The sequence below is a fragment of the Lycorma delicatula genome, chromosome 2 (assembly GCF_047948215.1).
Source record: "Lycorma delicatula isolate Av1 chromosome 2, ASM4794821v1, whole genome shotgun sequence".
Classification (NCBI taxonomy): domain Eukaryota; kingdom Metazoa; phylum Arthropoda; class Insecta; order Hemiptera; family Fulgoridae; genus Lycorma; species Lycorma delicatula.
In genome coordinates this window covers 31882879-31907945 of record NC_134456.1, presented here as the reverse complement: position 1 = coordinate 31907945, position 25067 = coordinate 31882879, and the positions used below count along the sequence as shown (strand labels likewise).

The following is a 25067-nucleotide window of genomic DNA, read 5'->3' as shown; positions in this document are numbered from 1 at the left end:
TCCACAGCCAGATGTGCATCTCTAAACAGAGCTGTATGGTTAGACAAATAATCATGCACTACAGCCTGCAGCGGTACGTGAATATTGCGGCGTTATAACTCATAGAGGACAGAACTCCAACACAAGTAAGGAAATGGCTCTATGTCAATAAAAATTGCCAAAACATATTTACAGTTGGCGCCTTCCACCTTGGCAAGAGCATTTAAGATGCAATCCTTAGTGCCAACCCCTTTCATGAAGCTATACTGGCGTCTATTTAGAAGTAAGTTTATATCGATACTTTCCTAGAGCCGTACCACAACCAGCCTTTCAAGCAACTTGCTGATGGGTCGATAACTGCTGACCTCACTCAGATTCTTTCCTGATTTTAAGAGCACCCTCACCAAAACCACCTTCCAACAAGTCGGAAAGCAACTCCAGCTTAGGCACCCCGAGAACAGCCTGCCAATCGGCTTTCTTATGACTAACAGCAGAAGGTAGAAAATATCCAGGTCAAGTTGGTCAATTCCCGGTGCCTGATGTTTATCATATGCCAAAACTACTCGTATTATTGTGAAATTGAAACTAGATTGCAGCCTACATCTCTTTAAAAGCAGAGGCAGTTACTTTATCTAAAGCATCTTATCATATGCATAATTGTTCATATTATCAAACTTGCTAACAGCTATTTGTCTGCAAGATAATACCAAATATCAATAAGTCAATTTATATTTTTTATCTTAATCTAATTTTTTGTGCTTTTGATTTAATTATTTTCTATTTCATGTTCTTCATTACTATTTGTCATTTACTTTATTCCTTTATTATTCATCAATAATAAAGGGTTGTTTTTATTCATATTCAACAAATATTGAGGTTGTTGAACAACTTCTTTCCATTTCGATAATTATGGAAGGGATTATAAGTGAAAAGAAATGAAGGTAAAGTTTCAGCAAAATCCACTAATTATACAACTGTAATAAATTCAGCAATTTCACTTCTAGTAACTGATTTACCCTCTTTTGACAGTGATATTATTACTGACTCGGTTCATTTTAGGGTTGTATTTGAAAGTTTAAAGTTTAATTTTGAATAACCAGTATTATCTGATATTCATTGATTACATTATTTAACACGTTAGCTGCAGCATGGGTAATATACGTCCTGTATGGAGTAGTAATGTCATGCATTCTCAACTCTAACCGCACACCAGTTACTTGCTAAGATGCTTGTTAAAGGATTCTGTTCTGTGTGGTATGGCCAACATATACTCCATATTCATGTTCCAAAAGGGGCACAGGAAAATACTTTCTATACATATTTCTTTTTATTCTCCTTTTTGTATTATAATCAATGCTTAAAACTAGTTAAAAGGTTTATCAGAAATAGTATGAATTATCATACTCTGAAACAGTTACGCTAAATTCCGTATGATATACTTGTATTTGGTACAGCCGACTTTGTACAGTGAATCTTCAAACTGAAGGCAGTGGCAAATAAGTTGAAACAGTATACTTCTTTTTATATAGGTATGATTTCTTTATAATTTATTCCTGCTGTAAACCACCTATATAGAATTATTTTATTTTTTGTTATTACTTCAATAGTGGAAAAAGTAAACTTTCTCATAAAAGCATTCAGTGAATGATTTAAAAGATGTAGTTGAATATTTATGTTAATAAATGGTAATTTTTTTTTAAATATCGAAATATATCAAGAGTCTGTAATAAATTGACATAATTAAACATTATTACTTGAAAAATTCACATTTGTCAATTTAATAAAATTTTATGGTAATGTAAATTTAATTATGTTAAAGAAATCATAGAAAAAAGTAAACTAATACATTGAAACTAAATAATATAAACCATAATAAAAATGTTATCAATATATTTAATAAAATGTTATGTGCCACTCAGTGAAAGAAAAAAAGTATAGGATTCTTTGAAAAATTAATAAAATGACCTAAAATCATTATTTGAAATAAAAACAATATTCGTAAAGCTACAATAGATATGGACAAAGTAATTAAATAAAACAAAATTGAAATTATTATCTAGATATTTAAAATTTAATGTCCATATACCTTGTAATGAAAGAAATATTTCACTGAAAACTTAATCATAATTTTATAGTAAGATTACTCTGGGAAAAGTTCACTATCCACCACAAAATATTCTTTCACTAAAAATACGAAACAATTTTAGTTCACTGCTTGTCTAACATGATATATTTATATTTTCTCATGAGAATTGAGGCAAATTTAAATACAAAGCTGGTTTTCTGTCAAATTCATCAAAATACATGTTATCCTTTTTGACTTTGTTGTCCGTTTCTCAGCTCGATAAAGTTTGCCGTAAAACCTTGTAACAGCCACTACATTTTTGGTGTTTCTTTTTGTACAGATCGATTTTTAATGAATGAATTCTCTTAGGAGTTCTTGGTTTTTGCATCTGGATTATTTTTGCAACCAGAGCTTTGATTATAATTTCCTTAAAATTAAAAATTGAACATTTTTTTTTACATTTGATATTTTAAAACCTATGCGTTATTAAATAATGAACAAATATTAACACTAGGGCTGCTTTTCTGTACCACTTCACACCTTTTTTGACATCATTGTAATTAATTATACTCTCTGATTTTGTCACTGAATCCCTTTACAACCTATATGTAAATATACCTCTTTTGTAGTTAGCATAATTACCTGTTGCTTGTCTTTCCACATAATTATTTTTATGTCATCTTTCATAACTCCAATTATTTCTCCTTTTTTATTTCTTTCGTAAACAATATTCTTCGGCAGATATTTATGATCTTTTTGTAATGTTCCACACATTTGTTTTGGGAGATAGTACATATTTTGCTGCAATGCTTGTGTAGAAGTTGTCCACATAATGTATTCCTCCAAATTTGTTAAAATTTTTTAATTATAGATAATGTGTGACTTTCTCCGATATTAGTGCCCCCCTTTTTAAAATTATACAAAAATCATTTATAGTGTAAGTTTGTATATCTTCACATCATATTTATGCCACTTTTTTTATATACTGTCTGATAAAACAGCCAACACCGACATGGTATCATAGACTTATCTATGACAATGTTCTCTCCTGGAATGATGCATTATTGGATTTTTTGTAATAAATGATCAATTAGAAGGCATATTTTATACAATTTATCATGTTGTTTCTGAGAATCATCAGCAAAGTGCAAGCAACGAAAGAGTAATAAAAATCAATAATGTGACATAATATTCGAGATAAAAACATTATGGTATCATCTTTTCACTAGTAAGCTGCAGTTTTGGTAAATTAACCTGTAGTCATAATTATGGGGAAAAAAATTTTTAACTCGTTTTTGTCAGTTTCAGTCTATTTTTTATTCTGCTTTTTATAATAATGTAAGACATAAAACAAATTTATACATCTGCAGAATCGATGTGACTATGTGGACAAAACACAAGGAGAGATAATTTTAATGGCAAACTGTGCCGCACAGAAAGTCTGTTGACATGAAGCAAGCTACACACCAGACCATTGCTTCGTATGGAATAATATGTCCTGTAACGCAAAGAGTGAAATATAATTAGAGGAACTATGGATCCCATAACACACTCTAAAAGGCTGCCCATCTCTTATTGCCGCAGCAAACGTGTTAAATTCCTCATTAACAAATGAAACTAAGGATCTTATTGCTAATTTACCTAAGACCACAGATAATTTCACAATTGTTTGGGATCTGGTGTGTAAGAGATGTAAGATTCCCAGGTTGAGTGTTCAAAAGTGTGTTAATAACTTACTAAATCCTCCATCAGCTATGAAAGAAATCTCTCAGAATTTGTGAAAGTTATTTAACCCTGTTAACAGTGCTATAGAAGCATTGATGTGCTTGTTGTACCATTAGATGAATTGCTTTTATGTCGGATACTGTTAATGTAGATGTGTCCAGTAAGTGGGCTTGGGAACATAATAATTCAGGAACAGATCCTTCCGGATTAGCAGTTATTGTTATTTTTTAAAAGGAGTGGCAAGGAGGTGTCACACCTCCTTTCCAAAATTTTGCAATGTTGATTATTGAAACTCTGCAAGCCAATGATGTAACTTCTATTAATCAAACTTTCAAACAAGAATTTAAGCAATCAAGAAAATCCTACATGGCTATTAAAAAAAATTAAAAACTCGAGTTATTTGTAATCAACATCAGAGTTTATTTGCATCCAGAATTAGATTCTTAGTCGATAGAAGGTAGTCATTAGACAAAATCAATTATGTTTTAATTGTTTGTGTCCTAATCATTTATCTCTTAAATATGATTCAAAGCAATCTTGTCGTAAGTGTGGTTTACATTATCACATGTGTTAATATAGGTTTAAGGATAAATTTATTATAGAAGATAAGACGTCATCTGCAGATAAACCACCTGATGTTGGTAATTAGGAAATTTCAACTAATTATTGCTCATTTAAGGTATTATTGTCTACTGCAATTTTCCATATTAGGAATTGTGTTGGACAACTTCATAATTGTAGGGCTTTACTTCAGTATCAATCATCATAATTGTAGGGCTTTACTTCAGTATCAATCATATTTTGTTACTGATGTTCTTGTTCAGAGAGTGTTCTCAATCAATAAACATTAGTTCTAGAACTAATTCTTAAAACTTTACTATTAGCTGTTCAATTCTTCCAAAAATCCCCTCATTTCATACACTATTCATTTATTATATTCTTGAATGGAATATTCCTTTGGAGACAGAGTTAGCTGATCCATCCTTTAATGTATCTGGTAAGATCGATCTGCTGATTGAAGCTGAACAATATTACAACAATATTAAATAATACTCAGCTAGGATAGATTTTATTTGGCATCATCATTCTACTAACAGCGTTGATGACACTTTTTAATTCACAGAAAACTTTCTTCTTTTGTAATGATAGGTTTGAAGATCAATTCTATTGTGAAGACCACCACTTTTGTTGGCATGCTACAAGAGATAATTCTGGCCGATACATTTTTCATCTTCCAGTGTAGGAGAATGTTTTTAACCTTGGTGATTCTTTAGAGGGTGCAATGAGCAGATTTCTCAGATTGGAAAAACATTGATTGAAATGAAAAATTAAGGAAAGAATATTTCTCAAGGAACACATGGATCAAATTTTAGTCCCAGATTCCAATGCTGGATTAACATACTACCTACCTCATCTTCCTGCATTTAAATAATAGACTGGTGTTGTTCTTGATGCTTCATCCATCACTACTTCTGGATTATCACTCAATGACATTTTATGCGTTGGCCCAACAAAAACAAGATCTGTGTAGTATTTAGAGTTCATAGTTATGTGTCTCCACTGGAGGTATTGCTAAGATTGTACTGAAAAATGCTGTTAATGATGAAGACACAAATTTACAATGAATTCTTTGGAGACTGTGACATGTGGAATATCATCCACTTCCTTTCTAGCAGTTACTTCAAGACGTGGGTAATTTATTCCCCACTGAATTACAGGATCAAGTTATAGCTTTACCTAAAAGAAGTGGATTTCATCTCTGAAAGATGTTGTTCAAACAAGACTGAGTTACTATTGAATGTTCCTGAAGACTGGGAATTCCAACATCCTCTTGAGTTTGCTAATGGAATTAGGTTAATTAATCAATTAACTAATTGCTATTAACTAGTTAGCTATTTGGAATTATCTTAATTCCAAATTAAGTGCATTAAAAAAAATGTGTTAATAGCGATTGTCTCTATTTGATCCCTTAGGTTTAAAAACCTACAAGGAAAAACTCCAATGGGATGATGAACTTCCAGACACATTGTGTTAGAAATGGCAGTAATTTTATTGTCAATTATCTGACACAAATTAGCACTCTCAAACACTGCATTAAAGGAGATTCAGCTACACGGATTCGCTGATATTTCTGAACAAGCTTGTGGAGCATCCCCTTATTTATCTGCATTAGATACAAATATGTATTAAGATGAAATTATTATATTCCAAATCAATTGTAACATCTCTTATGAAAATTCTTTATCACATTTGGAGCTGTGTACAGCTCTCCTTTTAAGGCAATTGTTTAAAAAGATTCGTGACGTAATTGATCCCATTTAAATCAGACATACTGATGGTCTGACTCGACAACTGTTTTGTGCTGGATCTTAGCATCTCTTTAATGGTGGTGACATTTGCCACTAACCATCTCATTGAGATTCAAGAATCTAGATGGAATCAGTACTAACCCATGACAATCCAGCAGATCTCATTTCAAGAGGTCTACCTCCTTTGCACTCAAGGACATCCAACTTTGGTGGAGTGGCCTGAGTTGGATTCATGAATCAATTATAGATTTTCCATGTAATTTTTGTGTCAGTGTAACAGTTATGATCAATGTTTGACCATTAACTGGCTCATTACTGAGGGAAAGAAGAAGAGTGAAATGTGTTACATAAATTTTCATCACTAATTAAATTGCATTGTGTTTTAGCCTACTGTCAAAGGTTCATACAGAATTTCCAAGCCATCAAGAAAAACACACTCATTCTCTGTCAAGCATAGAACAAGAATTTTCTACATTCTGTCATAAAATGTATCTAACATTGTAGTTATTACAGCAAATATCAATTATTTAATTTTCTTATTACAATTTACCTAAACATCAGGTAAAATCTGCTGGAGCATTCCTTAACTCCATTGTGGATTATGCTGAACCAATATATTTAAAAAAGGTTTAATATGAATTATGATGCTAAGCAAGGTGTATATTGCCATTTTATTTGCCCACTGATGAAGGTTGTTCATATAGAGTTAATTAGTAGCCTAACTTCAGATGCAGTCATTGCAACTTTTCGAAAATTTGTTAGACGAAGAGAGAAGTATATTAATTTATATAGTGATAATAGAATAAATTTCATAGGAGAACATAAGTTGAAGGAGTTAGAAAGATTTCTATGTTCTCAAGAGCAACAAGAAAGATAGATTGAGTGCACGTGTTGCTAATGAAGAATTTATCAATTGGCACTTCATACCTCCCAATTCTTTTCATTTTGGGGGTCTGTGGGAAGCCACTGTGTGATCCATGAAATATCACTTTTGATGAATTGCAGGAGATGCAAAATTGATGTTTGAAGATATGTCCACTTTGTTGTGCCAAATTGAGTCATGTCTAAAATTTGAGACCTTTATGTCTATTATCCAATGAACCTACTGAGTACTCATTTCTCATATAGCTTATTTTTTTTGTTGGTGAAGATTTAACTTCCCTTCCTGATTCTGATCTTGTAGATTTAGCTGTTAACAGGCAGCAACAAGTACTACAAGTAATGCAGAACTTGTAGCACAGATGGTCAACTGATTACCTAATAATCTCAATGGAGGAAGTGGTTTTCACAATATCCAAACTTGAAGCTGGGTGCTCTGTCTTCAGTGGTCAACAGTGGATACCCACTGGAGGGGTCTAAAACGCCCCATAACAAAGATTACTCCATTTCCTGAATAAAGATGTATTTTTATTTTGTGTGAACAATACATTTAGGTGGGGAGTGTGTTGCTTAATTTGATACATATGTTCATTAATTAGATACATTTAGGTGGCTGTTTTTATTTTACAAATGTTTATTCTGTGAAGAAAAAGAAAAAAATACTGTAATTATTATTGTTTCTTAGTTTAAGTATGAGAAAAAAAGTGTGTGTTATAAATTAGTCTTGTTACAGAATAGTGTGTGTGTGTTCATACAGGCATCTGCTACATATGTATGTGTGAGATTACAGTTCACTAAATTTATATTAAACTTTAATATTTCATTTATTATTCATGACTATTTTATCTCATTTTAGTGAGCTACTACTAGCAGTTATCGAACCACCATGTGGTGTGCAAACATATAACAGAAAAAATAGTCATTACAGCAGAAATAAAACAGAAAATAAATATTACGTCCTAGACTAAACATTGAAAAAATGTATAGCTTGCATTTAAATTTTAGTGCAGTCTAAGGATATAAGAACAAAATGTCTATAATCTAATATTACAATAAGTGTTTCAAATATTAAAAAAACTAGCAAGACACACATGATACGAGGGTTATTTTTTTAAGGTCTGATCGGTCACGAAATTAAAACCACAGTGAAAATAAAAAGTTTGTTATTTGTAACATGTACTTACATAGTTATACTATTTCTCTACATAGTCGCCACTCCTATTTAGACATTTGTCATAGCCAACTTTCCAATACCTTCGTCATAGAACGGAGCCGCCTGTGTTTTCAGCCATGTTTCTACGCTGATCTGCAGCTCGATGTCTGTGCCAAAATGTTGTCCTCCTAGCGTTTAATGTGAACAAAGAGGTGAAAATCGGATGGAGCCAAGTATGGTGGGTGATCAAACACTTCCCAACGAAAACGCTGCAGGAACTTCTTTGTTACAGCTGCAGTATGCGGCCGAGCATTATCATGGAGAAAGACAATGCCTGATGACAACATTCTTTCTGCTTATTTTGAATTGCCCTTTGTAGACGTTGAAGAGTCATGCAGTATAAGGGTGCAGTGATGGTTGTGCCATGTTCCATGAATTCCACCAAGAGAACTCCATTCCGGTCCCAGAACACAGTAACCATACACTTTCTGTTGGAGAAGGTTTGCTTGAACTTCTTTGGTTTATTGAGAATGGATCCACTGTTTGGATTATTCTTTTGTTTCTTCAGTTTCGAAATGGACCCATGTCTCGTCCCCTGTGACAATTTTGTTCAAAAAATCTTCTCCTTCATTGTGGTAGCGCTGGAGAAATGTTAGGGAGGCGTACATTGTTTTGCAATGGTCGCACAGCATCTTGGGAACCCATCTCGCACACAGTTTGCGGTACTGAAGTCTCTCGCTCACAATGGTGTAGAGAGCTAGCTGACCTTGAAATTTCAGGAAACAAATCACTCAATACAGAAATTGTGAACCGACGATTTTTTCGGTTGACACTCGCTTCCTTCCCTGACCGCCTGCATCATGAACACCTGTACATCCTGCTTTAAACTTCCTGCACCATTGTCGCACTTTGCTGTCACTCATTGAAGTTTCACCGTTCACATTATTTATTCGTCTATGAATTTCAGCTGCATTACACCCCTAAGCCTGAAGAAATCGAATTACCGCACACACTTCACACTTGGCGGGAGATGCTATTGTTGTAGACATGTTTACGTGCTAGCTGCATGTTCAGAACTAAACGAAGTGACGCAGCGTGATTGAAGGCCATACTAGAGACGCTGCGCAACACATATGTGCAAAGGTTCATCTGATTTTTGCGCGGGTTTTTATTTCGTGACCGATTGGACCTTGAAAAAAATAACCCTCTTAATTGTTCAGCTCATATTCAACATGTTTTTGTCATCAAAGCTTTTTATAAAATTAATGATTGTGGAGGCTGTGCATAGGACATTTCACTACCACTTTAATTTAGCACACCAGAATCGTACTATCTGCATATGCATGCAATTAACACATGGATATGCAATTGTGAGGAAACAGATACACCAATGAAAAAGAAACCTTCAAACAGTGTGCAGACCATTCGTACACCAGATAATATCAAGATTGTTTGAGCTACTGTCATTTGAGAAGCCTATATTCTTCAATTAGTTGTCAACTTGTGTCCATACAGTAACATAATTCAAACGTTTGAAGAGTATTATTGCAGGAAATATTTTACCATCTGTACAATTTGCAGACTGCCTATGAACGCCATTAATTCTATGAAAAAATAGTTATAAAGATAAACAAGGGCAATGACTTTATTGACAAACTGTGGATGTTGGATGAAGCCCATTTCCACCTTAACAAATTTGTTAATAAACAAAATTTTTGATTTAGGGCACAAGAGAATTCCTACATAGCTACACCAGTGTCTGCTAGAAGGTATCATGTGGAGTGCTGTGTCATTGTATGGCTCAATAAGCACTTACTTTTTTTTTTTTTTTTTTTAAAAATGAGGATAGCCTTAAGACCCATCAGATCTATACGCCACCATGCTGATTATCTTTGTTGCGCAATAACTACATACTACTGACAATACTTGATTTCAAGGATCAACATCACACACAATATGAATATTGAAGGCTGCTATACGTCAACTGTTTGCTAACCATAAAATTTTGAGAAACGATGACATTCTATAGCTTCTTAGGTCTCCTGATTTGTTAAAATGTGATCTTTTCTTGTGGGGTCATCTTAAAATCAAGTGTATAATAGTCAATCTAGTATGGCAAGAACCCAGCGTTCAAGTCCTAGTAAAGCCAGCTATTTTTACACGGACTTGAATACTAGATCGTGGATACCGGTGTTCTTTGGTGGTTGGGTTTTAATTAACCACACATCTCAGGCATGGTCGAACTGAGAATGTACAAGACTACACTTTATTCACACTCATACATATCATCCTCATTCATCCTCTGAAGTATTATCTAAACGGTAGTTACCGGAGGCTAAACAGGAAAAAGAAAGAAAGTATGGCAGAAGAACTAAAAGCCAAGATCTGTACAGTAATTATTATTGAAATGTTGGTGTGTGTTGAACCATGCAGCTTTTAATTAAGACATTGCAGGAATGTCTACACAAAGAGAATATAATTTTTTCATAAGAATATTTAATTTCTAAAATTTTTCCCCCTGAATCATTCTGTATTTTAACAGCTACCAATTTTATATCACAGCTATTTATTAAAAAACAATATTTATTATTGTTAATAAGAAGGAATATTAGATATAAACAAATTTATTCACAAATTTGATAAAAAGTCTAACCCTTTCTTTTTCAAGATCAATTCTAAATATATGTTGCTAAGGATGAAGTAATGGAATAAGTTAATTTCAGTATAATGGAAAGTTGCAAAAAATGTGCACCATTAGCATGAATAAAAAATTTCTAGAAATTAGCAAGGATAATATGGTTTGCCCTCATAAGAAACACTTGTTCTGCATCACCTTTAATCACAATAAAAATATCTTGATATTTTCTTTTTAATGACACTCTACAGATGTTCTCATTTTCCTTTCCTGTCTAGATAGTGCTATAGTTCTAGAAGGGAAAGTATTGTAATTGATTCAATTACAATTCAATTTATGCGGTTTTCAGTAGATCTTGATGTTTTGACATCAAAGGAACTCAAAAATATCCCTTTTGGCACAACGGAAGGCAGAGGTAGATTTCACTGGTGCTAAGTAGGGGATAAAAAATATTTCCACAATGGTTGCATGTGAAAAAAAGTTTCACATGTTTAGCATACGACAAGCCCTATCTTCTTAAAATTGTAGCAACAGTTTGGTCATATCAAAAATTATTTCAGACAGAAGTTTTATGTAATGTTTAGAGGACTAACTACCACTTTAAACAGATTCGATACTGTGCCTATTAAGGGAGGTACGATTTTTTTTGTCTTCAAAACTCCATTTTTTGCACCCTCTGGACCAATGGTTGGTGATATCAAAAAATTACTTATATAAGGTTTAGGCCCTTATCCAAGGAATAGTAGGAACTTTAAATGAATTCGATAATTTACTTAATAAGAAAGTTATAGCAATATTTTTGTTTTTTCGAAAAAGCCCTCCCATGGTTCGATTTTGGCTGTTAATGAACTCGACTGAAATTTTGGGATGAGTTATATTTAGGGAACAATTTGGAATTGATTGGCGCAAAATTTTACAGCAGTTATCATGTCCACAAGAAAGTGAAATATATATAATATATAAATATAAACGTTTGAGCTGACTGTGATTTTGGGGTCTGGGGGATGTGAAACGTGAAGGTATGTCAAAATTTTGCAGAAGTCAAATCATGATACCCATTACAATAGGCCTTATGAAATCTACCTAAAACTGAATGGGAATTTTCCAAATATTAATGTTCACATGTACTTGTGCGTGTTCGGTGTTGGCATCTATATCACCTTATATCTCCAGAAACACTGGGCCAATTTTGACCAAACTTTGTCAGATTACTTCTAAATGTGGGGCATTGATGCCATTAAATTATCAACTTTCAAGGTCAAGAGGGGTAAGGCTATAGAGCAAGGTCACTCTCAGTATCTTGAAATTTCACCTAATTAAGGTCATATTTTCTTAGGCGCATTTGTTAACAATTAAAAAGTAACAATACTTTCAAAATAAAATTTTGGCAAATTCACACCCACCACAAAAAATGCTGTTTTAGTCATCTACTATGTTGTGATGTCACAGGTTAGTGGTAGAATTAAATAAATTAATAATATTTAAAGCATAAAAAGGTTACTTAGTCTGGCTGGGTCTCCAACTCTATCACCAGGTTGACTCGGTACCTGGTAGCTTTGCAGATACACCAATCTACCGACTACACAAGTGAAATTTATTCTATGTAAGTTTTGAAATTACATTAGTTTAGTTAATATTGCCACACCCACGTGAAATAAATATATGGTATATGCATGTGCATGCTTTAGTTAGTATCATTGAATTAAATAGACAAAAAAATATTATATTTAAATAAAATTATAAACATTTTAAATTAAGTTGTGTGTAGAATCCTACATCATAAACAATCCACACTTGTTGGCTTTTTTTTTTTTTTTTTGATATTTTAATTGCTTAGAAAAGCTAAAACTGCATTTACTTGACATCACAGTTGTTAGTTTTATCCTTTATATTATATTGTTTATTTATTAATGAGCAACGGAATTTAAATAAATATACGAATCATTTCACAATTTTCAAGTTTTTCTTCTTCAGTATGACAATCTGACTGATTTCCCTTCTCTATTCTATTGAGCATGATACAATTGAATGAAAAAATAATAAAAGTTATAGATTTGCAAACAAATAAGTGCTTTACAGTAGATATGTTCTTTGCCAATGGAAAGAGTAAATATAAAAATCATAATGTGTGTCTGTTCAGGCAGACTAAGGAATGGCTTATCCATTATTAATGAAAATACAAGTTGATTTAGTCTTAGCTGTGATTTAAAAGTTATTTAATATTTAAAAAATCTGTCAAGGAATGCAACTAAATCAACGAAAATATTTTTTTATAATTTTATTTTCATGCTAAAGCAAGAAAAGTATTGCTTAAAAAAAATCATTAAAGTGTTGTAGTTTCATAAAAACATAATTTAATCTATATAAAATTTATAACAATCTTTATCTAAAAAAAAACCTTTTTTTTTGTATTTTGAATAGAGTTCTCTGGATCTTGCTGCCTATTACTGCTACTGCCTTGCTTTAAAATTAGATGAAAAAAAAAAAGATTTGATGAAGGAAAACCCTCTTTTGGAATCGTGTCACCTAGGTGAAGTCAAGTGCATGACTAGTTTTATCAGTAAAAATAACACTTTACAAAACTCATAATAAATATGTATGCAGTGAATGATTTTAAGAGTCTTGTTAGGGTATCTTAATTTACTTTATCAGGTCAGTAATTGATTTAGACCTACCATCATTATTATCTTCACTCAGATGTTTTGAAAAATTTTCATAGTAATATTTAAGATAGTGATCTTTATATTAACAAATTTGAAATAATAGTGTTATGTTCATTTACTTACTCATGGGAATACTTGTTACGGATTGTTGACAAAGTACTTCTAGGTTTTTTGTGAAGAACTTCATTCATCTGAATTGCAATTTCCTTAAACTCCTGAAGTTTGTATCCTGGAAAAAAACAAGTGTTATTGTACTGAGTTAAAAAATAAGGTATTAGTTTTGTTAAATAATTTTAAATGATGTTTCTAAATATTTCAATTTTGTAAAAATCCCTGAATGTGTGTAGAAGTTATTTAATTTATATATCCTAATATTTTTATTACATTTTTTAATTGGCAAACTTCCATATTCAGTAACTCTTGAGCATCTGAAAACCTCATCCTAGTTTTAATTTTTTTGAAAGATAACAAACTTTTTCTCAGGTGTGATTGAACCTCTTTATTTTGAATTCTATAAATCATCAAATTTTCAATAATTTACTGCAATATATTTTACCCATATTCTCTCAGTGCCTTTTGTGATCCCTTTCAATCCTGTCTTTGGATTGCCAAGAATCTGATAATGCCACTAACATTTAAATAAATATGAAGTAGTATTCTCTAAGTCTGGTATATGATGTGGATGTTTAAAATTCTGTGGGTTGCAGTTAGTTTTAAGTTATGAATTCTCTGTACTGAAAAAAACATTTAGAAATATCCAATTTTTATCACGGTACTGTAGTTAATGTTAAAGGAATTACTTTTGATACAATTATTTTTCATTTTACTTTGTAAAGATGATATTTTTATTATAGCAAATATTAAAAATCAAGGTATTATATCAAATATTTTGAACATTATTATATTTTTAAATTTAATTTGTTTTAATTATTTATCGGGTGTTCTATTTTAATGTCCCCCAGGCAATTTTCTTACGAAATACAGAAAATACAAAAAAAGGAGTATATGGTTTAAGAGTTATCACATTTGATAGATAATTAACACAATTTGCTGGATTTTGAAGTCAGTTCCAGATAGCAATCCTCTTCTTACAACTTAGAAATCAGCGATTGTAATTATTTGAAAAAAGAACCAGCAGCACCCTTATAATACTATCTCTGATTAGTCATATGACCTTCAAAAAAATTCCAAGATCATATTTGGAACATACTCCGATGTAACATTTTTAACTCTTCATTGATGGGGTCAAAAATAGGTAATTCCATTTAAAAAACGACATTAACCTTGAAATAACAGCCAAGGTCACCGTTGTGTCCCCCCTCCAGTCCGAGTGACTTTTGTTTAGGTTGTTTTTGTATTGTGTATAGTTTACAAGAAAATTGCCAGGGAGGGATTAAAATGAAACACCCCATACTGGGTGATTAAAAATTACACGACAATCATGGTCAAAAAGTTGAACTTCTCAAATTTGTATTTAATTTTAAAGACGGGATTTACATCAATTTTCTCAGAATTAAATTCTCTACAAAGTTAACTAGAAATTTTTATTCACTTATTGCAAATTAACAAAGTTATTTAATTCCAAACCCAAAAGAGTGTATTTTTTGTTAAAACTTTCTGTATTTTATCTTGCTTTTCTTAAAACCTAAGTGTGATAGAGGTCTGAACCACCACTTTTAGTAAATTTCTTAGTTATAAAACCATAAGGAAGCTCCAAATTAGCTAGTGCAGTACAAACTCGATTCGAAAAACACCAAGAAAGGATGTATTTTTTTTTTTTTTTTGGAGGGCGAAAAATGCCTATGCGTGCGTTATCATTGCCCGGAATTTTTTTTTTTTTTTTTTTTTTTAAATAAAAGAAACTATGACTAGTCTAAAAGATGAATAAAACTTACAACTAATATCAGAAGTAAAATCCAAAATAAAACTAAAAGTAAATAGAATTTAACCAGTCCGAGATGGGTGTAAAGGGCCCATTCTCGGATAACAGAAAGACTAAAAAATAAAAAACATAAAATTTAAAACTAGGCTAAAAACTAAAATAACAAAAATGAAATAAAACTTAAAACTAATATCACTAAAACCTTACAACTAATATCACAGTCAGAGTCTTAAAAATACAATAAATTTATTTAAAAGAAACATAAAAGTAAAAAAATAAAAACAAAACTATATAAAATTTAACAAAGTCTGATAGAGAATATAAAAGGCTCCCTATACGTCATGGATGTAAAAGAGGAGAGTTGGTCAAGGATGTCTGCACCATCGTCTTCTGTGATTGGAAGGCTTTATGGTATCCATTCCAATCTGCCTTTTCAACAATCCATCTCCGTGGCTTTCTTTTCACTTCACGGTCAACAAACCAATAATAATTGGTTTGTGATCACTGCTGTGAAAGTCATCACACACAAACCAATTAACATGCGGGAGTAAAGTCAATGAGCATATGGAGATGTTGATGTTAGATACAGTACCAGATGATAAAGACATGAATGTATGTGATCCATCATTCAGTAGACAAAGGTCCAAGTCTTATATCACTCTGTTTATCAATTTTCTCGAGTGGAGTAGAACGTTGAGCCCCAGGAAATATGGTGGGCATTGAAGTCTCCTACTATTAACAATAGTGATGGTATTTGCGTGAGATTTGAGATTTCTAGAGTTCAGTGAGATACAAATTTCAGATATGCAATTTGAAGGGGATAGAGACCTATACTGCACAGCAGGAATGAAGGTGGCTAGTTGAATCCTTGTAGCTGACACCTCATTCTTCATGAAAATAGTCACTCCACCATTCTCTCTGTCTACTAGACAGTCGTATCTCTCACAGAAATACCCTGAGAAATACTCTGAGTGTTATTGGATCTTGTTGTAGATGTTTCTTGGAAGCACGTGATTAGTGGATCATGTGCGTGCGCCAATATTCTGATATCATCAATGCAGGACTGACGACCTCTAACGTTCCACTGAATAATGTTCATAAGTATAGATAAATAAATTCAGGAAAGTATATAAAAATTAGTTGTACGTGATTCAGTTTTTCTTTTTTGTATTTTTGATTTTAAAGAACTCCGATGCCCTGGGGTCGGGTGGTTCTTCAACCATATCCTCCAGTATATTAGGTGATGGTGGAGGAGATTTAGTAGAATGAGATGCTGCAGAAGACATTCCAGAGGGGGTGGTTATGTGGGTTTTCTTAACAGGGAGCTTAGTAGATGGCTTACTGCCAGCTGTGATTACCTCTGCCTATACCGTTAAAACTTCAGGAACAGGAACTTTCATAGGGATCACAATGTTGGATTCACTAACTGCGATGAAAGACTTTTAGTTTTTTTAGCTCACTGCAGGATCCGCATGGCTGATTACTTAAATTTGTTGGAGCTTGTTGTGATGTATCGGCAGCAAAAGATACGTCTGGTTTAACCAGGTTCCTTGAGTTAATATTTTTTTTATATTTTCTACGTGCTGCCGGAAAAGACAGTTTCTGCTCGGTAGAAATTCTGAGAATTGCTTTTTCTTCCTTAAAAGTTGGGCAATCTTGGGAGTGAGCTGTATGCGAACCACTGCAATTAGCACATTTTTCATCTTCTTGGCAGTTAGTATCATTGTGGCTTTAAGAAAGGATGCAGGTGGATCAGAGATATAAAAGAGGATCTGAAGGAAATTTGGCCTTACACCAGTAGACACCATAGATAAGATAAAATTAAATAAGAAAATCAAGAACAAAAACACTTGCTTCACACTCATAAAAAAAATTTACAACACGAACATTTTCAACACTAGGAAGGGTAGAAAGATCAAAATGTATGAAAAAGTACTGGGAGGATCGCAAGGCCCTAACAGTCTCATTGAAGAGACTTGGATAACGGACTGACTAAAGTGATCCTATGAGGTCATAAAAGATAATATTACAAGGTTATCTAGATTAGAAAATGCAAAAAGGAAAAATATTTCAGTATGGGTGGATAAGTATTACAAAAACTGCATAACAGGAAATGTGTTAATATGTAAGTCTAAAAGAATTTACGCAGCTATAACTTAGGAAATGATATTAAGATAGATACAATAAAAAAGAAAAGAAAAAAAAGCAAATAATATATAATCTTGGCACTGATAAAAGAAGATAACTTTTTTCAGACCGTTAAAAATTAATACTTTATTGTGGTTAATAATGTAATAATAATATACATGAAATATTTACCTGAATAATATTCTAGCGTAGGAGTCCAACTGCCAACTTTCTTCATAATGCGGGCAATATGTAGTGCTGAAGCAGCCACCTTGGAATCTGAGAGCATTATTGTGGAATAATCCATGATACAGTATTCAAGAATAAAACGTGCAAGAGTCAGAAGTGACATTGGAGTCTTTGAACACTGTAAAAATTAAGAAAAATATATATTTAATTACAAATAGATAACTTATTAATTAAATTTAATTGTTTAGGTAACAAATATAATTGTATTATTACTAATTAAAATATTTCTGAATTATATCAGAATAAATAGTGCAACACAATTTGTTTAACTCTTTTAACTCATTGATTATGGCAGGAAATTTGAATTTTTCCAATCAGATAAAAAAAAAAAATAATAAAAAACTATGGATAAATATTTATACAGTACTTAAAACACAAAATTTATTTAGTTTTGGTTGGTTTCAACATCTATAATTTAAATCCAAAATAAGTGGATGACGATTAGTTATCTGGCATCAGTAGAAAGTCAAATTATGTGGGTAATGGTGGATAATGATTAGGTCATTCTGTGTCAAACCAACAAGGTGGATAGCCATTCACAACCCGACTGACTGAAATTTGGTATGCATTAACTGTTGATAGAGTTTTGAGAAAATAGAAAATACTGATTTTCAGTTTTGTTTTTACGGTCCTTTAAATTTGCTGGAAAATGACCAATTTTGACTTGTAGTAATAGTGCTACATTGACATTACTTTATTTATTACAGTAGAATGATAAACATGAACTTATTTTTAAAGTTTATTTGGTGCTCTTTCAAATGATATACAAGTCTATGCTTACATAATTCTTTATTTCAAGGTCACAGCCTCTGACTTTTAACCTTGAATTTCAGAAAAAACAAGTCTTCAATTTTGTTAATGAAAAATATATTTTATTCATTTTATTATAAAATAGGTGTGCAAATTTGAAACTGGGACTGCATTAGGATCAAGAGAAAAAAATAAAATGTGTATCAATGTTTTAACAAAAAAATCCTTTTTTTGGAGTTTTGAGGTGGTAAATACTTAAATTTTTGTTGGCTGAACTTGCAAAATCAAATAAAATGTCTTGCAAAAAGAAACTAAAAGTAATGAGGAAATATGTTGCTCATATTTTTGTCTAGTAATAAGAAATAGTATGTCTCAACTCAATCAAATGACCAATGGTGTTGTAAAGCGATGACTCAGTGTAATTAATACAAATTGAAAAGACAGAATATATTGAAGCTTACTATATCATCAGTTTAATCATATTCTGTGACCATTGTTTTTGTGTAAACAATATTAAATATGACCTAAATTTAACTGATATGTATTGTAATTTAATATTTGATTTATTTGTGAAATAACTTGATGTGAGAAAGCATAAGCACTGTATAAATATGTCTGCCCAGAAGTCAAGATAAAGTGTTTGTTAACTAGGTGCTGGTGTAGTTACTTAGTTTTTTTAAAGCTAGGTATCTTTTGAAATATGGCAACTTTTTACAATAATAAATGTTGCAATTCATTTGAAGAAGTAGGTCATCATAATGAATTTAAGAAAAGTGTTACCATGGATGATAAAAAAGAAAATCAGTTTAGAAAGTGATTGAAAGATTTGTGATGTGTCTGAAAAAACTGACCTCTAGTAATAAAGCTTCAGAAGAAGAAAAAGCAGATGATGGTGAAGAAACCCTTTATATTGAAACAAATTATACATTACACAGGCTTAATGAGTCTGTGTAATGTATACTCAGTGTAATACTAATTGTATACTAATGTAATACTCAATAGTGAGTACTGGGTAATGTAAAATCTAAGACTGCAAGAGAAAACATATCCTGCCAAAAAGATTGCAAAAATTGACTCATCAATGACGGAAAATATTCAATGTACGAGGGTAAGTCAATTATTATCAGCAATTTTGTTATATTTTCGTTTATGTTGGCAGTATTGTCATGTTGCGTAGACGACACATGCATGGTTTAATTGTTGTTATGTTCGTGCAGGTTTGATAATGCTAGGTTACTTCCATTATCACTGCCCTGCCGTTAACCACGGCTGCTCTGCTTTCTGTTTGCACCAAAGAAGAGCAACGATCAGCGATCCGTTTTCTGTGGTCGGAAGGTGTATCAAGGGCCGAAATTCATTGAAGACTTTCAGTACAGTATGTTGCTGGAGTGTCTACGAATGGATTGAAAAATTCAAAAATGGTCGCACAAGTGTTATGCATGACGAAGGAGCCGGACGACCGTTTACCGCCACAAATGAGGAAAACATTTGAGCGTGCAGATGACATGGTTTACGTAGGCAGATGAGTAACTATTGATGAAGTGGCACATCGTCTTCAAATCAGTCACGGTTCTGTCTACGAAATCATCCACAACAGACTTGGGTTTCATAAAGTCTGTGCAAGATGGGTCCCAAAACAACTCACACAGTTGCATAAACAAACACACTTGGACATCTGCCAAAAATATTTGGATTGCCATGGTAACGAACAGGACATCTTAGACAGAATCATCACTGGTGATGAAACATGGATCCATCATTACGAGCTGGAGAGTATGGAATGGAAACATCCAAATTCGCCCTACAAAAAAAAGTTCAAGATCTAACCATCCAAAGGAAAAGTGATGCTTATGGTTTTAGGGACTCACAAGGCCCAGTACTGGAACATTATGAGGAAAGGGGCATGACAATAAACAGTGTGCGTTACAGTGAGATGCTTACTGCTAAGCTGAAGCCCGCAAGTCAAAGCAACCGCCGAGGACTGCTGTCAAAAGGTGTTGTATTGTTGCACGACAATGCCCGTCCACATACTGCTGCCCACACTGCTGAAACGCTCCAGAAACTCAACTTTGAAGTACTGGTTCACCCTCCGTATAGTCCTGATCTTGCCCCTTCTGACTACCATTTCTTTGGTTCACTCAGAGAGGCATAAAGGGGCTATCTATTTACCTCGAACAAAACAGTGAAAGAAGCGGTGCATTCCTGGTTTGCAGCTCAACGAAAAACCTTCTTTTATGAGTGCATCAGGAAGCTTGTGCAACAATGGACCAAGTGCGTTGAAATGCAAGGGGACTATGTTTAAAAATGATGTACATGTAAGTTTCCTATTTGTATTTCAATAAAATTTGTAATTACATTGCAGATAGTAATTGATTTACCCTCGTAGCTAATAAAACCTCTGAGACTTCATCTCAAGTTGAACCTGATAGCAAAATCTTGGTACAGTTGAAAGAAAAGTTTAATTGTACAATGGGTAGAAGTCTTAAAATAACAATTCTTATTCTTCTCACATGAAGTTGGAGCATAAAAGTGTAATATGAATTCCCAGAAACTACCAATTACATGATACGACAGGCATAACAACTAGTTAAAGAACAAGGGATTCTGTCATCACTGAACTCTAAACCTGGAAGGTGTCTGGATCAAAACATAGTTGGATGTATTCAGGTGTTTTAATCAGATGATGTAAGTTGTGTAATGCCAGGCAAAAAACATTGTCACAATCAAATCACCTTTTGGAAACATTCAAGTTCAAAAAAGCCTAGTACTGGCTAATCTGAAAGAGATACATCAACAGTTTAAACATACTCATACAGGTATTAAAATTAAGTCTTCTACCTTTGCTGCTTTACATTCTAAAAATTGTGTTTTAGCAGGTGGCACTGGAACTCATAGTGTATCTGTGTTCCATCACAACATGAAATTAATGTTTGAAGGATGTAAAAAAATTATTTAACAAAATAATGAATGCAGCAATCATTTTCACTTCTAATAAACACTGTGTGGTACAAATTATTTGTAATCCACCTCAAGAAATTTGTTATCTTGGCGAGTGAGAATTGTCCAGATTCTAGCAATTTTAAAAACATTTTAGATTCAATATTTGTTGAAAATTCTGTGAACAAAATAACTTTTCAGCAATGGATATCAATCATTCAAATTTAGAAACTGTAGAAAACACAGAAAATTTTATTCAGACATTTATTGAAAAATTAATTAATTCTTGTTCGTCATTCATTTTTTACTTCTTAGCAATCAAACTTCTTAAAAAAATTTATAAACTATAATTGAACCCGGAATCTTTATCACATTATGTGACTTCGCTGAAAATATTCATTTGTGCTACAAGATGAAGCCCAAGGGTTTTACTGGAACAATCACAAGCTACAATTCATCCTTTTGCTATTTATTTTTAAAGCCAAGAATTTGCAGACACTTTAAATAATAATTTAGGTAACTGCCTTAAGCATAACACAATATCAGTTCACCTTTTTCAGAAAAAACTAATTCAGTTTTTAAAAGAAAAGTATAATATTGTGAATAAACTAATTAATTTACTTCTCAGATGGCTCAGCAGCACAATATAAAAAAAAACACTAAAGGAAAACTTTAGTGCCAAGGCAGAATGGCACTTCTTTGCTTCATCACATAGAAAAAGTGCTTGTGATGGCCTTGGAGGTACTCTTAAAAGATTAGCATCAAAAGCAAGTTTACAATGCCCATACCAAATAATCAACTAGGTTAAATCAAATAAGTCACTCAACTTTACGAAGACTTGGTCAAATATTAAAAATATGAATTTCATATTTGTTTCAAAAGAAGAATATTAGAAAGAAGAAAAGGTATTTAGCATCTTGTTTAGCAAAAGCAGTGGTGCAATCCCATGTACTCAAATCAATCAATCTTAAAATCAAAATTATTTCTGAAAATGAAGAATATGAACATAAAGTTTTGTAAAGTTGATTTTCCTGAAATTTCTGATATATAAAGTTTCATCACATGTATTTATAATGGTGCTTGGTTGTGTATATCTACAAATGAATCAACAAAAGTAGTGGAAGTAAGTTAGTCCATCTTCTTCTTATGTTTTTTTTTAGTACATAGTGATATTCTAATATTACAGGACAAGAAGTACTAACAAAAGTTAATCTGAAACTGCTACTGGACATACAAATACATTATCTGCAAAGGAAACTACTCAGACAAATGAAAAACTGACAGCGAAATAATCAGATATTTCAAATAAGCACATAAACACTCTTTCAAAATTTAACTGATACTAATCATTGGCATAATTTTTAAGTAGCAATAATTGAAAACCAATGAAAATATCAGATTACATTTATTAAATCATTATTATAAAAAAATATTTTTATTAAGAAGCATTACTTTGAAAAATTAATCAGTTCATTAGCATTAATCAATTCATAAGTACTGTTGATGTATTTTTGTCAGACTATTGTTAACATTAATACAAATTACAATATTTTTCTAAAATAACTGCTACTGGAATGAACAGTTAATTTAAGAATGTATAAAACTTTAATTTGAAATTTTTATTGATTTGCCATACTTTTTGTATATTGTGTAAGATTTTAAGACTATCAAAATGCCAAATCAGAAACACCATAACTGTAATTATTTAAAGACGTGCATGATATATTTTAATTTTAGTCATACAACTATTATTAATATTATTGTAGCTTCTTGTATTAGAGTTGTCTTGAGAACTATATTTAATACATAATTATGTTTTACACTTGAGTATTTATTTCATTTAAAAATGTATGAGATTTATTGTTTTACTTAAAATTATTAACTTATTTTTCACTTTTAAGCATAAAGTATAATGATTTTCAACCTTTTTTAACTTGATTAATATTCATTGTAGTCTTCTTATAAAACTAATAGAAATTTCTAAAAAAGTAAATTTTGCTAAAACATTGATACAAATTTAATTAACCTCCTGATAACAAAGGAGATTTTCAAATTTCTCTTCCACTTTCAAATTTTCTCCACTGCTTCATAATACAAATATCATATATTTTCTATTAAAAAATTGAAGACTTGTTTTTCTGAAATTCAGGTCAAAGGTGATGACCATGAAATCAAATTTACGTAAACATAGGCTTGCTGTATATAGTATGAAAGAGCATCAAATATATGTTTTAAAATGAGACCAAGTTTATCATTCTACCTTAATAAATAACAAAGTTATGTTGACTTAACACTACTGCAGCTTATCAAGATTTGCCATTTTCTAGCAAATTTGAAGAGTCTAAAAATGAAACAGTTTATGATAAAAGATCTGAAACTCAGTATTTTCTCATAACTCTGTCAGCAGTTAATTCATACCAAATTTCATGAAAATCCCAGTTGGTCAGTCTATGGGCCTTGTTGATTTAGCATGTAATGACCCAAAAACTAAGCAGTTTTCATATAATATTAAAAGCAATTGTGCAATTCTATTTAATCTTCCTACTGTTTTATAAAACTTTTTTTGCAAAATTGCACATTTTTTTAATAAAAACAAAACATATGCATAGAAAATTATTTTTACAATAACCAATTTATCTACAATTATTTTTTACAACAAGAAAAGGCTTAGTTGTATGAGAGGAGGATTATAAAAGTTAATATATAAAATTTTATATTTTTTAAAGCTCTATAATCTGAAATTAACAGACCATAATACTGTAGTACTTAACATATGACACAACATAAATATGCTGAAATATATTACTATTATTTGCAAGTAATTACTATTTGAATATTACTATTATATATGCAAGCAATTATAGTTTATTATGCAAAAAGACAATGCAATTATTTGGACTGAATGTAGTTTTTATTTATTAATATTATTCTTATATTGAATATACTGATTGACATTTAGAATAAAATTGAAAAAATATACTAAAAATGAAAGTTATAAAGTAATTAAAAAGTCAAATGCAGTATGTAAAAGTAATTCTATTTTAACACTTCATTTTTGGACTTGATATAGTAAAATGTACATTTGGACCAGCCTGAATATGATGAAAGTCATAATTAGGCCACAAGCTTTTTTTGAACCCAAATGCAATTTAGAAGGATTCTTTAGGTGGTACTTTGGCTAGAAATGCAATTTTTTTTAGATTAGTTATACCTTGATATGACCACATATGGTGCACATTTGTATAAAATTATCTACTTCGCTTGCTACACACTGTTCATACACATTAAATTAAGGTAGGTATTTGAAAATTACTACTAAATGTTTAAATGTAAAAGTTATAAGTCAATAAAACTGTACTTTTCTATTATTGAAAGTTGTGTTCAACTACATTTTGTATTTAATTTCTATTAAAAAAATACAGTTATATGAATATTCATATTAAAAAAATGATTTATTAAAATACATCTCTGCGGGACACGAATCTTATATTTTAGAAGCACACAACACCACATACATTTCAATAAGAAATATACTTTAAGAAGAGAAAGGTCATTAGTTGACTGGAAGGCTCTCAGTAGTATTTACACAATATATGCAAATCAAAATGATCTTTAGTCTTCATGTATCATGTCTCTTGTTCTCAAACAATATCAAAACACAGGAAAGAACAGGCGGAACCCTAAATTCCCTCATCAATCCGTTCTCTATAAAAG

The 25067-nt window shown here is 31.7% G+C and overlaps 1 protein-coding gene across 1 annotated transcript in view; it reads right to left on the bottom strand.

The window, feature by feature from the left end:
* CycB3 (cyclin B3) overlaps window positions 1–25067 on the bottom strand; it is a 64694-nt gene that overhangs the window by 3719 nt on the left and 35908 nt on the right. The window contains exons 7-8 of the mRNA XM_075358592.1: window positions 17610–17784; window positions 13532–13637 (exon numbers count right to left, since the gene is read on the bottom strand). Of these exons, the coding sequence (XP_075214707.1) occupies window positions 13532–13637; window positions 17610–17784 (281 nt within the window). The remainder of the gene's footprint in view (window positions 1–13531; window positions 13638–17609; window positions 17785–25067) is intronic.